Here is a 15834-nt window from a genome sequence, read left to right as displayed (position 1 = left end):
CCAAGTAAAAGCGTTATCAGTTTGTGTGAATGAAACGAAGCGTAGGGCCATAGTGTGACATGCGTAAAACCAATGGTGTAGAGATGACGCCACAGGGTTTTATTTAGGTGAGTTACGTTTGCATGTAGGCAATTTATATTCACAATACTTAGGCCTACTAAAATAAATATTATTTTATTGCATTTGTATTGGTTGTTTAGAGTAAAAAAAAACAATCGGTCGTTATTAACGCAAGTTTACAACCGGCAAGTCGTCTTATGGAGGTCACATATACACCTAAAAATGATTATTTATCGTTATTTTTACCATGTATGCGTCATAATCAACGCTTGACAAGCAGATGTAATCAGACCTGTTTTCCAGTGTAGTCTTCTGATATTCGGCATAAACCCCATTTCAACGATTAGTTGAACACCATGGAAACAGCATCAGCACAACACCATTGCTCCACAGTTCTAAATTCCCTTGTTAACTGGAGAGAGTGAATAGCCCAATAAACAGCTCCATGTTAACTTGGCGAAGTGGATAAAAAAAAACATTAAAGTCCATAAGTAGAGTTATGTGTAATAAAGTGGAATGACACAGAAAAAAAGTATTGAACACACCTACTGAAACTTTGTGGAAAAAACCTTTTCTTTATGACGAAACTAATCAGTCGCAGTATTCATATGTGATTTTGGCCCATTCTTTAAACAGATAGTCTTTTAATATTGAAGATTCCAGGGGTCCCTCTTGTGAATCCTGATCTTTAGTTAACTTCCAAAACTGTTCAATTGGATTTAAGTCAGGGCCTTGATTTCCTTTCTCTGAAACCAATTGAGAGTTTCCCTTGCTGAATGCTTTGGATTATTGTCCTGCTGGAAGGTTTAGCCATGTCTCATCCTCATATTCCTGGTGGATGGCAAGATTCTCTCGGAACAAAATTACTCCATACATCATTCCTTCAACTGTATGAAGTCTGTCAGTACCATGAGATGAAAAACAGCCCCACACCATGATGCCTCCACCTCCAAACCTCACTGTTGGTATGGTATTTTTAGGGTGATGCACAGTCCCATTTCTCCTCCAAATATGGTGTGTAGTATGACATCCAAAAAGTTACATTTTACTCCTGCCTGACCAGAAGATATTCTTTCAGTATTTCATAGGCTTGTTCAAATTTTGTGTAGCAAGCTTTCAACGAGCTTTGACATGATTTTCTTCAGTAATAGAGTCATGCTGGGTGAGCATGAGGGCATGGCGGTGGAGTGCATTACCTATGATTTTCTCTGTAACAATTGTACCTGCTGCCTCCAAGTCTTTCTGGAGCTTTCTTCCAGTGGTCCTTGGCTCTTGGGCTACTCTTCTGACTATCCTTCCCGGTCAGAAATCTTGCGAGGAGATCCTGTGCATGGCCGGTTGATGATGCAGTGATGTTCCTTCCACGTGCAGATAATGGCTCCAATACTGCTTACTGGATGATTCTAAAGTTTTGAAATGCATCTGTAACCAGATCCATTGATATGTTTTGCAACAATAATGTTGCAAAGGTCTTGGGAGAGCTTTTTGCTTTTACCCATCATGAAATGTTTCTTGTGTGAAACCTTGGTAACAAAAAACCTTTTTATAGCCCATCAATATGTACTCAGCTTATATTAATTTGCACAGATAGGAGGGATAATTACTCTGTAACTAGATTCCAGCTCGTTCCTTGTCATTCCTTGCCTTTGTGTACTGCTTTTTCTTAGCGTGTTGAATACTTTTTTCCTGTGCCACTACCATTCCACTTTTTTACTCATAACTCTAATTATGGACATTAATGTTGGATTTTTTTTTATATGTGTGGATTGCCTAGGTTAATTAGCCTGGTCCTACCAGACTCTCGTACAAACATTTCATTTGTACAGAGAGTCTGGCCACTTTCCATTGCCAAGTGTTAACTTCCTTGAAAGTGAGTACTCTGTTGAAGTTTAAAACTATTGGATCTGTCCAGAGCCACGTTGGATCTGCTTTGGAGGTATGCTGTTAAGGAAGAATTTAAATTAAAGCCTATTGAAAAAAAAACATACTTCAAAACCACCAGGAATTGAACTAATGTCACGCATGACATGATTATATGTTGGGGAGACATGCTATCAGGAGCACCAGTTTAATAGTGGGTCACACCAGATTCACTAGAGTCATACAATACCCACTGGTTACTGTTACACTTTATCTAAAATTGGGCAATGTAGTCGTAATATTGGCGATTCCGAGACCACATACAGCAAGGCCATATGATTTTTGGCATTTGAAATCTTATTAGACATTCTCTGGTAAGGCATATGTGTCTTACAGCAAGATGCTGCGCCATCTGGTGGACAAACTATATAATGGCAATACTGGAAATGCAGCATAAAATGATGAATATTCAGTTTTCCTTTACTGAATTTGTAATTATGTATAGGCTGTTATAATTGCCAATATTGATAGTATGTGCGTGCCTGTGTGTGTGTGCGTGTGTACATGTGTGTGTGCGTGCGTATGTGTGTGTGTTTATGTGTGTGTGCATGTCTGTGCATGTGGATGTGTGTGTGTTTGTGTCTGTGTGTGTGAATGTGTGTGTGTGTGCATGAGTGTGTGTCTGTGCGTGTGTGTATGTGTGTGTGCATATGTGTGTGTCTGTGTGTTTATGTGTGTGCACATGTCTGTACATGTGGATGTGTGTGTGTGTGTCTGTGCATGTGGATGTGAGTGTGTTTGCATGTGTGTGTGTATGTGTGCGCGTGTAAGGATGATGTAAGAATGAAGAAACGTTACAGACACATCACGTGAACAAAGGACGTTGATCTGGTGGTCTCTATAAAAGCTCACGCTGGTTCAACACTTCAAGGAAATCTCTTTAACTCCATTCTGTGGATAAGACTGATCATAGCCCCACTGCTATAAGACCCCATTTTTGTTACATTTTCCGCAAAAAATCCTTGGCATCAATGAATCTTCACAACATCAACTACACAGGTGATTGCCTGAAGTCCATTAACTCAACCTGTTCAAAAATGTACTCTTCTATGGCAGCTTATGTTTCGATGTATGTGTTTGCTGCAGCTGTGGTGATATGTACTGTGTGTGGGAACCTTCTGGTTATAACTGCTGTCTATCATTTTAAACAACTCCATACACCAACAAATATCCTTATTGTCTCACTGGCCATTTCTGACTGTTTTGTAGGTTTATTTGTAATGCCAGTGCATTCAATGATTTTGATTGAGTCGTGTTCACTGTTTGGTTCAACATTTTGTGCCTTGTACAATACGATTAATTTCCAGTTGACATTTGTCTCTGTATACAATATTTCTTTCATTGCTGTTGACCGTTGCTTTGCCTTAAGCAATCCTTTCCTCTATTCCAAAAAGGTATCGCTGTCTATAGCATTCATTATAACAATACTCATTTGGATTGTGTCACTGTTTTACAACTGTGCACTTCTTTACTTTAATGGGTACTTCAGAAACAAATGTCCAGATAGATGCCTTCCATTTGTGAATGAAGTGTGGTCTACTGTTGATCTTGTTGTTGTGTTCATTTTACCGTGTGCCACTATCATAATTCTGTACCTAAAAGTATTTTTTATTGCAAGAAGGCACGCCATCTTAATCAGAGCTGCACTCAAGGACCGAAAACAACTGGATGTCCAGAACAATGGCAACTCAATGAGATTGGAGAGGAAAGCTGCCAAAGTCCTTGGAATCCTTGTATCAGTGTTTTTGATATGTTTAATACCATATTATATTTGTATGTTACTATTTGATGTGTTAGCCCAATCATATGACAGTGTGGTAAATACCATGTTAACACTATTTTTCCTTAATTCTACTATCAACCCCATCATTTATGCCTTGTTCTATTCTTGGTTTCAAAAAAGTATGAAATTAATTCTCACATTTAGAATATGTAGGACTGACTCCTCACTGATAAATGTTCTCTCAAGTAACTGAGTCCCTTGACAAGAGTTGTGTCTCTTCAGACATTTGCAAAAAGATTTATCTTTTTTCTCCATATACTTTCTCCATTATTTCTTTCATTGCTGTTGGCCCTTATTTTGTGTGAATTGAGCTTTTGCTCCACATGGATTGTCATTCTATCTTAGTATGCGGTACTACACTGTGAAGTGTGTGTGTGAAACCACCTCCAATTGGTGTTTGCTTTCTTTAAATTTGGTTTGGCAGGCTTATTCTTTTCTTTCCTTTGTTAGCCGGGGCTGCAAGAATCAAGAGGGGGCAGTGTTAACCACCTCACATTGATTCCAGAGGGTGGGTTGTTGGCCTTGATAGTGTCATATTGGGTAGCAGGGGCGCAGGAGATATTTTTAAGGGGGACCAAATTGTGAACACAAGCCCATAGTAACATCAAATTTCCAGTTATCAGATCGCCACCTCTGGCCCACCATCATATTTTAAACTTGCCAGAATATAAAGATAATACCATTGATTGTTTTCAAAATATTTTTTGATAAAAATGGTCAAAGCACAACGCCAGAAAAAATCAGCACAACGCCAGATCTGCTCTCAGACCAGCTTCTTGCTATATGCAATTCTACTTTTATTTATTTTATTTAGATTTATTTCACACTACTTGGGCCAGTGGTAGAATACTCTAAAAGCAACATAGGATGTTGATATTTTGTCAAGCCACGAATGAACAAAAGTTCATCATGCCTATGATCCAAACATATATGATCAAATAGTTAAGCATACTTAAATTGTCTGGTATAAATCAAATCAACTCTCCACTATGTGTTTGCAGTTAACATTTATTGATGCAACGTTAGAACATATTGGCTTAACAAGTTACCAGTCCACAACACACAGAAAATTGCAACAGAAAGTTGCCTTGGGGAAATTACTATTGCATTACACATTGGCTGGGGATGTATAAAATGTATGTCAACCTACTACGTTTGCCTTCTGAAAAAAAGATGTGATGCATTTTTTTTTGTGTGTGCTGTATTCATTGCGATTCTTCTTACCCCAAGCTTTAAAGAACTCCTCAGGTCTGTGACAGGCAGACGTAACACCGCTAAATTCTCAGCTAGTTTAGGACCCAGCAGCAGAATTGTTGAAGCTAAGCAGGTGTGGTCAGTAGGTGGCACTCTTCCCCATGGCCAAAAAAAACAATCCCAATGCCCCAGTGTAGTGCTTAGATCGGGCCCAAATAATCAAGCCCGACCCTACCTGAGCCCGTGCACATTGTGCCCGAGCCCAACCCGGCCCGACACGTTAACTGTAATTATGAGCCCGAGCCCGATTTAAACCCGACATTTTTTAAGTTGCTCTCACGGTGCTACTTTGTAGCTTAAGGACACGACTCTTACGGAGAACAAGGTTTCTAAATACTTTTCTTTCCTTTTATCCTTGTTTTAATATATCGTGTTAAATTATATTGTTTGTTCTTAATTAATATCATTGTATTATAGGCTTATCATATAGCTCTTACGGTGCTACTTTGTAGCTTAAAGAAGTGGATTCTTAAGGATAAATCTTAGCACTCAGCTGTAACGGGAACAAGGTGGCTAAATACTATTCTTTCTTTTTATTCATTTTACTGTAACCTAACATATTGCTGTTATGTGTGTCATGTTAAGTTCTTATTGTATGTTATTGTATTATATTGTACATAGCTCTTACGGTGGTCTCAGGACTTTCACAAAGAAATAAAGAAACCATCAGTACGCTACAACTGTCCGGTTTGCTACATGGGCCATTATAACTGACGTTCTCAACTACAATTCCGAGCTGTTTGAGCTACAGAAATCCGTTTAGAGGACATTGAGAGGACAAAAGAGGACATTGAAGGCTGGCTATCATTATTTCTGCCATGGCAAGCCTGCTTCATGTTCATCTTAAAGTATTGCTGTCATAGGAACATTGTGCGCACTTAATGCACGCAACAAAGCATAGCCTACCTGACAAATGCATACCTCTGACTTTTCTCCAAACTTCCTCGAAGTTATTTCTCCTGTTTTAATTTTTTTTCTTTACATCTTTAAGCTTCACGTTGCACTTAAGCTACACAATAAAGCACAGCAGGCCCGGTGTGATGTGTGCGAGTGGAGCTGCGCATGACACGTGTTGCGCAGATGACATTACAATAGACATTTTGTAACTCTGAGCCTAACTTGTATAACTTTGTACACTTGTTACTTAGGCCTACTTTGATAAATATAAAATATTTCTGAGTCTGACTATGGCATAGCTTTAGCTCCCCACCCAAGTAGGCTAATGATTAGAAAAAGAAAAAAAAAAGCAAGCTTGATCAAGGACCCGGCCCGGCCCGGCCCGAGGATAGTGGCTGGAAATATCGGCCCGACCCGGCCCGCGGCTGGGGCACCTGCACCGTATGCCGGCGACCCGGGTTCGATTCCCGCCCCGTGGTCCTTTCCGGATCCCACCCCTGCTCTCTCTCCCATTCACTTTCTGTCACTCTCCACTATCGTATAATTAAAGGCATAAAAAGCCCAAAAAACATACTTTAAAAAAAAAAAAAAAAAAATAGTGAACCATCAAATAATGGAACAGGATGTCCAAATGCTTCCGGGGCGCTCCTTCGCGTGCGACCCAGCAGCTTGCGTCTCTATCTTTTAATGTTTGGAACTGCTTAAACGGACTCTTTTAAAACTTAATTTCGCATATGAATGTGTACTGTCAGTGATTTTCAGCCATGCAAATTATGGGAACTCTCTTTTTGTGCTCTTCCTCTCTGTATCATTGTTACTGGGTTCCCCTGCCTGTTGGAAACATGGAGGTATTATATATAACTGGAGAGAGTGACTAAGTCCCGCCCCCATTCATTTCAATGGCCCATGCTAGGCTAGCCACTTCAGCCAAAAAAACATGAAATTGACCGCAGCCATCTTTACGAAAATGGCGTTTCATGGGTGTTCGTTTCCGGCACCAGCTAGAATTAGCCTATTAGATTCCACGTTACAGACGGAGACAACGTAAGGTACAACGGTATGTCGTTGATGAAGATTGGACATTCCCTCAGAGGAAAAGAAGTTGTTCGGGAACGCGCTTCACCTCGTTATAAGCGCAAATTCATTTAATTGGTTGGGATAACATTTTGGGAATGGTGGTAAAGTTTGCCCTGTCTCTGAAGTCCTAGGTTATTTAATGTGATGTTCATATGTGATAATAAACGATGCGAATCAATATTGTGTCACTTTAGGCTTCACAAATAATGATCCCTAAATACTATTTGGACAGGTTGTAGGCCTATTACGCAATAGGCTATCCAACGAAAATGACTATTAATTAAGTAGACATGGTATGTAAGAAACGTGTGGATAGCTGGGATTTTTGCTGCACCCAGTGTGAATTTGCAGCTTGTTAAGCCTAGTCTACATTTGCAGGCAGACCAAGGCCGTAGTCATGATGTCAACATTGGGGGGGACCAAATCTGTGGTGGGGTCTGAGGGACCCCCAAACAGAATTTCAATACATTTCCTACCATGCAAAAATATTATTAAAAATCACAACCAAGTCGTTAGTTAGGTCAGTCAATTCGGTTATTCCAAACTTTTGACGGACACAGATGCCCCCCCCCCCGTGAGTTTTGTGAAAAGAGAAGGGTGGAGAAGAAGCAACTTAACTGGTCCATCTTAAATATCTTATGATAACCTCTATATTACACAGAATGTGGTTCTTTGACTTATTACTTACACCTGAAGCCTTAGACTCATAGGTTTGGAGCCTAATAAGATTTTGTCTTTTAATTTAGATTTTATTATGCTGGCGGCTAATCACACAATTTTAACGTAGTTTGAAAATGACAGGATTCAGGAACAGGCTACTAAGACAGGCCCCTCTTCTGTCTGACTCACCTCATGTTACCCCTGTATGCATTATAGACTGGCTTCTGACAGAATGACGTTTTGTGCCAACATGTAGAAACACTAGGCCTACTACAGCCTTTAATTGGTGAATGGAGGTGCAAATTCCTTTCTTTGGTTATTGTCCGCGATTCACATTAACTGTAGGCCATCACGTATTGTAAACGTCACCACATTTGATCACGTTTTGCCTGCATGGATGCGCGATTGAGTGCCCATCTAAATAATATGCAAGATGCAACAATAATTTCTAAGAGGCCTATACATGGTAATTTCTGGCATTACTACTAGCATATGAATGCATTATTTATGTTGAAAGATGTGAAAGAAATGACACAGGCTTGCACAAATTCATCATTTAAAATAAAACGTTTCACTTTCGCTATCATTGCGAGAATAGGCTACAATATGGAAAATGTTCCCTTTCAGTCTGATCGGCTCCAAACATGTATGGGATTTCCTTAGCCTGTGCTACACCTTTCCAAGAAGTTTTGTGAAAATTGTACCGGTAGCTTTTGCGATATTGTTGACAGCCCTACCTCATTGCAGTAGGGTGCAGTAAATGGAAGCTTTTGATAGCGCACGCCACTAACGAAAAACGGAAAATCACCAGGACAAACCACCCAGGGGTGTAGGCTACTCTGGAACCATAGGTCACTAATTTGTGCGTTATTTACGTTTGATTACATTTCAGATACGTGTTGGTTTCCTGTAGGCCTAGTATAGCGATTTATTCTTTCTTTATTTTTCTATGTCCGAATATTGGGGGGGACATTTTGGTCATATTTGAATATTGGGGGGGACACGTCCCCCTCAATGTCTATGGTGACTACGGCCCTGAGGCAGACGAAATGAAGCCAACGCAAGTTAAACTTCCGATAGAAGCGCACATCCCTCGGGTATTGTGGCTCGAGCAGGCATAGAGTCTGCAACTGTTGTTGGACATTTGGCTTTTGCCTCGACTGGCAGCCTGAACATTTAAATCAAATGCATAGCCTAATCTTGTCAATGTTGCAAGAAAGCAAACGAAATAAGTCATTGACATTTGTTTCGTTTTAAATCACTTGGGGAGACAGGTTATATGATCCAGACGTTGCGTTCTACAGAACTACAGCCTGTGCGTTTTAAAATAGTCTTCATACACAACGCAATGAGTAGGCTAATAATTGGATATAGATCATTGCTATGCATCTGCCAAAGTGTATGATCATAGTCAGTTACTTTAAGGTAATTACTTGGCACCCCGCATATACGGCAAATAATAGCCTAATATGACAACATTAAAAAAAATGTTTATTTACCACAAAGTCCGGTAATACAGCCTAAACCATGTAGGCATTAAGTCAAGTATCAGTAGCTTAATCCAAGTAGTTAGTTGTTTTATTTGTCATCTTCCAGAAATGCAAACCAACATGGACGCGCGATGACGCTCGTGCCCAACACTAAACTCGTGCATGAGCTGTCATCTACCAATCACCATGTAAAAACTGGTGCCGGAAGTTGCAACCATGTAACGCCATGTTTTCAAAAATGTTGGCGGCCAAATGCCATGCTAAGTGGCTGAAGCTAACCCTTCAAATCCTGACCCCCTGGTTGGAAAGCAGGTGGACGCGGAATTACCGGGAGAGCATACAGCAGAGAGTTTCTTCTCTCGTTGCGGACTTCAATCTCCGGGATTATCCCTGATACCATCCCGAAGGCGCTGCAGTATAAACCGCCGGCCCCGAGGCCTCGGAAGAGGGGGAAGAGAGGCGGCCTACGCCGGAGACTCAAAACTTTTCGGTTGGACAATCGCCAAAAGTTACCACCGCTTCCCACTATACTGCTATCAAATGTGCAATCTATCCGCAACAAGACCGACGAACCGGAATTATGGACTAAGACCAAAGGGGAGATCAGGGCATGGGCGTAGATTTAGGGTGGGACGCTAAGGACTAGTCCTAATCAACATTTTAACATGACAAAATTGTCCCCACCAATATTTTAGCGAACTCATTGCTGCTGATCATTCCGACAGCCAGCAGTGCACAACAGTAGGCCTACAAGAAACGTCATTTGATTGAATGAAAAACCGAAGGGGGGGGAAGGTTATCTGACACGCACGCTTGCACGGAGAGTGTCAAAGCACAGGCTACTTTGCACTGGCAGCCAAGCGAGCGGGTGTGTCAACGACAACGGTAAGTTACTGTTAACGCATACCCCATAAAAGGCCAGAGTAAAACATTTTGATATTGTCTTTGCCCTTCACAATGTCGCCTACATGTTTGCCCCTTTTTGTGGTTTGTAGATTTGTAGCTTGAATTTCCCCATGGGGATCAATAAAGTATCTATCTATCTATCTATCTATCTAGATCAGCTATGCCACCCAAAAAGAAGAAAGGGGACATAATACGCTTTTTCATTATGCAGAGTCTAAGTAGGCAAATTAACTAGCCATACAAACTGGCAACTGATGACCAGGCTTTCATTTTACTGTGTAAAATAGCATTAGCTGTTAGGATATTGCCCAGGATATTGTCACTGCTAAACCTAGCTTCTGTAATCTTTCAACCAAAGTTAGGAGTCATGTTGAATAAGGGTGTGCCGCACGGATAGTCGCATATCACAGAATATAACTCGCCATCACTGACTGTTTATGGGGCTACCAATCTTGCTGTTGCAATAAACAATGGATCCAAGACATTTTCCTGTTCCTATTCTGTTTATGTAGGCTAATGTATTTGTGAATGTAGCCTGCACAATGCAAAGAAATTAAAGATAAACTATGGTGCATTTCCATACTCATAGAAGTGAACATTGCTAGACACCAGATATCTCTTCTATGATCTCATCCCAGAAATATTTTCTTTGACTTGTTAGTTTTTTGAACATTTATTTTATTTATTAATTTTATGACATAGCAAACATGATGTTGAATCCACATATCCTTGCGAAAACTATTTTTCACTAGCCTAAAGACTGAAAGCTAATTGCATTCACGTTCTACTTAAAGTGACAGGCACTCAGTTAGATTTAGCCTAGGTACATACCACAAATGATGATATTAAACTTTAAGACAAGTGTAGCCTAATAATTGAAATATCAATGTGATGTATTCAAATTACTAAATATGTTTTATTAATAATTATGCAGATCATAAAATACTATAAATAATTAACAATATAACGTTTATATGAATTAGAAATAGAAACATATGACAACCATCACTTTCTATATGTGTGTGTGTGTGGAGGGTCAATCAAATTATATGATTGCCACTGATGTGAATGATCTCACAAATCACACAAACCAAATCAAATGTTAAAAAATCCCAAAAGTATCGAAATTGAGATTCTTCACTTACTATTGGTAGCCTATTGAAACAATAATCTTGGTATCGTGACAACAGGAGTTGGGGATGTGTCCCCACCAAAGCTGAGACCAAACCTACGCCCTTGGATCAGGGAGTCATGTTTACTCGCTTTCACGGAATCATGGCTCACCGGCCAAGATCGAGACGAGGATCTGTCAATAACTGGGTTTGGAAGCCCAATTCGGCTTGACAGGTCATCGGAGATGACAGGGAAAAGCAGAGGAGGAGGGGTGTGTTTTTATATCAATGAGCGGTTTTGCAACATCATTACGGTCAGGGAAAAAATTGTACCGCCGACATAGAACTGCTTTCCATCTCACTCCGCCCCTTCTACCTTCCGCGTGAGTTCCAACAACTTTTTTATAATCTGGTATATATTCACCCACGCGCTAATGCAGCAGCTGCTGCTCAGCTGATTGCAGACACTACACACAAACTGGACGAAATTTGCCCCGACGCACCTAAATTCATTTTGGGGGATTTTAACCACTGTGATTTGAGTAGGACTATGAGAACGTATGAGCAATATGTGACTTGCGCTACAACACAGAAAATGACCTCTATTGATCGGTGTTATGGGTCAGTAGGTGGGGCTTACAACTCCATACCCATGCCGTCCTTGGGAGCTTCTTACCACAACAGCGTTTACCTCGTACCAGTGTACAAACCCTCTTTTAGACGCTTAGAACATGAGGACAGAACTGTGAAAGTCTGGTCAGAGGACAGTATCTCCTCACTTGCAAGCATGTTTTGAGTGTACGGACTGGGAGTGCTTTCAGGAGGGGTCTGAGAACATTGATGAACTAGCAGACATTGTATCATCATACGTCACATTCTGTGAGGACATGGTTATCCCCACTAAGACAACTGTCACTTTTCCGAACAATAAACCATGGGTGACGAAAGAACTTAAATCTGTCATTAACAAGAAAAAGAGGACTTTCTACATTGGGGACATTTGGGAGATTAAAGCAGTGTCCAAAGAAGTAAAAAACGAGATCAGGAAAGCTAAAATGAAATATAGAAGGAAAGTAGAAGAACAATACAGTGGGGGGATCTTAGAGCCGCTTGGCGAGGAATTAAGTCAATGGCATCATTAAACCAACAAGCCGAAAGGAGAATGCCTATTACTGTTCAAGGGGTTGAGTCATGTGATCTTCATAATGCTTTTAATTTATTTTACTCACGTTTTGAATCATCTGACTTCTCTGACAATATTTCTATGTTGAGAAACACTTTGGTTCCTAATAATGACCTAATGATATCTCAGGAACAAGTAAAATCCCTGTTTAAGAAGGTCAATATTAGGAAAGCTGCTGGTCCTGATGCTGTTTGTGGGTGCACATTACGCTTCTGTGCAGACCAACTAAATGGAGTATTCACCTGCCTCTTCAATATGTGTGCAAAAGAAGGCCATATTCCCCAGATATGGAAGAGCTCCACCATAATTCCACTAGCTAAACTAAATAAACCCAAGGAGTTGAAAGACCAGTAGCTCTTACGTCCTTGGTGATGAAAATCTTTGAAAAAATCCTTAAAGTTTAAATGATGTCCTTGGTCACTGGAAAACTGGATCCATTACAGTTTGCTTATCAAACTGGTAGAAGTGTTGATGACGCAAAACTTTTTATTTTAGATACAGTATATAAACATTTGGAGAAGCCTGGGTCCCATGTTAGGCTTTTATTTGCAGATTTTTCTTCTGCTTTCAACAAAATGCAGCCACATATCCTGATCGAGAGACTAGCAAATGATTTTCAGGTACCGAATCAACTATTGCTGCTACTTTTACATTTTTTAACAGATAGAACACAGAGAGTCTTCGTAAATGGTCAGTTGTCCCAACCTATTACTTCAAATACTGGCTCGCCGCAAGGATGTGTACTCTCTCCCTTGTTATTTATTTTGTACACAGATAGCTGCAGGTCTTCCCAACAAGGAAGCTACCTTGTCAAGTTTTCAGATGACACTGCACTGCTATCTTTATTCCAAGGTCCACATTCCAGTCATGGGCTAGCGTTGACATTATTTGTGAAGTGGTGTGACAATAATTTTTTAGATTTAAATGTAGCCAAAACAAAGGAGCTCATAATTGATTTTAGGAGGACAAAGGCAGAACCAATAGCAAGTGTCATACATGGGGGGGATGTGGAAATTGTTGATTCTTACAAGTACTTAGGTACAATATTTGACAGTGAGCTCAAGTTTCATGTAAACACTGAGACAATTGTCAAAAAGGGACAACAGAGAATTCATCTGCTGAGGAAGCTTAACTCCTTCAGTGTCTCTAAAACCATTTTACGTAACTTTTATCAGTCTTTTATTGAGAGTCTTTTAACTTTTTATTTTTTATGTTGGTTCAATAGCCTATCAGTCAAAGACAAGAACAGTCTCAGCAGCATTGTTAACACTTCATCAAAGATTATTGGAACACAGCTAAATAGTCTGAGTGCTCTGTTTAACAAACAGGCAGTCCAAAAGGCTAAAAGTATCATCAGTCAGCCTGATCATGTTTTAGGTGGTGAATTTTCATTAATGCCCTCTGGGAGCCGCTATTATTCTGTCAGGACAAAAACAAAAAGGTATTCTGGATCCTTCATCCCTACATCCATTAGATTATTAAATAAGGTTGAAGGGATAGAGTACACTACTGAACATTTTTATTTACTGAGCGCTGTTCATCACTGACAGGACAGGGTGCCTGACTGTATGTGTGTGTTAAGATGTATATGTCTTTTATCTTCTTATTTATTTTCTTTTCTTTAGGTCTTGTATTTCTATATTTTATATTACATAACTTTTTTATTTTTATTTATTTATACTATTTATTTATTGTAGATTGATGGAGACCGGGACTGCAAACTTAATTGCTCACTGATGGGATTAATAAAGTTTTCTGAATCTGAATCTGAATCTAAAAAATACCCCCCAGATTTCAATGCCCAACAGTCCCAATATTTAGCAATATAATCAAACAGTCCAAAAGTAAATAAAATCCTAAACCAAACCGAAAATGTTATGCTTTTGATAGCCTACCGGCAGGCTTGGAATTTTACCATTTTAGGGGCAAGGCCACTTGGCCTTCAGTTGGGCATATTTGGTGGGGGGCACAAAGGCCACATGTCAGGGCACCAAGGCCAAAGTTAACTATACAGTAGTATGCTATAAAAATGATCAAAGTTGTATTCACTGCAGTAGACCTGCATCACTGTATGAAACATTACAAAAACATAAAACATGACATATTACATATAACTGTAAATCATTTGATCATCTAATATTTTCAGATATCTAGGCTATATTTAACATTTATTTTGTATTTGGCCTGTTATGAAATCATGTATTGAACAATTTAAGAACAGCTCAGCTTTAAGAAACTCAAATAGCCTAGATGCATGCTTAGCATTTTGTGATCATTAAGGCTACTTTCACAAACTCTTATAGTCAGCTGTCCTCTGATTTACCTATATCTAGGCGACATTTGTAATATTTATTTTGTATTTGGCCCGTTATGAAATAATGTGGAACAATTTAAACACAGTGTAAAACTTAAATCCCAATTTTGGAGACATCCATGTATGTTGAAATTTACTGCAAATTCAAAACGGGATTAGTCTGGAACGGCTAACTGTACAGGGGACTGCTTTACACCTTTCTGTTCGGTAAGGTCTGCGGTTTATTCTGATATATGGTTTGTCATATGTTAAACGAAGGGTTCGTGAAGTATTCCAGCGAGATGAATGGGTAGGGAGATGGACGCAAAACCTTCAGTAGAATTTATGATTAAATTGAATGATATTATTTTCTCGCGAACCGTTCACCACAGCAATTAGCGGCTAACATCGTTTAAAAGCTGAGAAAAAGCTCGTTCATGTGATACTTGTGATGTCTGTGTGAGGAGTAGGCTACTTCGTGAGTAGTTCAACTGAGAAGAATGGGTTAATTTGGACGCACTTTCTTTCTTGCGCTGTCACTTTCTCCACTGCGTAGCCTAATTTGCGCTGTGAACGCTAAGATTATTTTGACAGGCCATAGGCTAAATATATATCGCTATTAGTAGGATGCAAAGCAGAATATTTAAAGAAGAGGGCACCAAGGCCACCATGGCCTGTAAACCTCTGATTTTCAAAGGGGCGTCACGGCCAACGCAAGGGGCTACGACGGCCATGGCCGTCATGGCCGCCGTGAAATACCTACCCTGCCTACCGGTATGCCGCTCCAAACGAAACTCATGTCTTAACGCAGGTTAGAAATAAAAAAAGCCAGCCTCGAATACCAGCCTGCCCCAAATAAAGGTGCTGTGCTTTGTGCAGCCTAAGTAAATAAAAGACCTCTGCCATAATTTGAGGATTTACGCTAAGCAAGTAGCCTGGATTATTTTATGATGGTTGTTAGTAGACAAACTGGCTTCAGATATCCAACAGAGTGAATATGAGATTGTGCAGTTGTAACGGATGCCAGCTAGCTTAGCTGTGCTTGTGGAACATTGGTAAACCTCACTCCCCGACGCCTCAAGAGTGCTGCTGGCATGCGAGCCAGTAGCCTGGGCTATTGGCTCAATTGTTAGCACGCTCACCTCCCGATCCGAGGTGCTGCTGTTCGCGAGTTCGAGTCCGGGCGTGTGCAGGGCTGA

At 40.1% G+C, this 15834-nt stretch overlaps 1 protein-coding gene across 1 annotated transcript; it reads left to right on the top strand.

Moving 5' to 3' along the window:
- The first annotated feature begins 2951 nt into the window (after positions 1-2951).
- LOC143109892 (trace amine-associated receptor 13c-like) lies at positions 2952-3956 on the top strand. Its single transcript, XM_076272699.1, has one exon. The coding sequence runs from the start codon at positions 2952-2954 to the stop codon at positions 3954-3956; it is 1005 nt and encodes a 334-aa protein (XP_076128814.1).
- The last annotated feature ends 11878 nt before the right edge of the window (positions 3957-15834 follow it).

Source organism: Alosa pseudoharengus, unplaced genomic scaffold (assembly GCF_046254945.1).
Source record: "Alosa pseudoharengus isolate Yale_2024_CS ecotype anadromous, Long Island Sound unplaced genomic scaffold, YU_APseudo_1.1 YU_APseudo_1.1_scf_7, whole genome shotgun sequence".
Classification (NCBI taxonomy): Eukaryota; Metazoa; Chordata; class Actinopteri; order Clupeiformes; family Clupeidae; genus Alosa; species Alosa pseudoharengus.
The sequence above is the reverse complement of the archived record's forward strand: the minus strand, read 5'-3'. Positions and strand labels throughout refer to the sequence as shown.

Excerpts from the sequence above, each read along its gene's own strand:
- LOC143109892 (XM_076272699.1), top strand. The coding sequence starts at position 2,952 with ATGAATCTTCACAACATCAACTACACAGGTGATTGCCTGAAGTCCATT.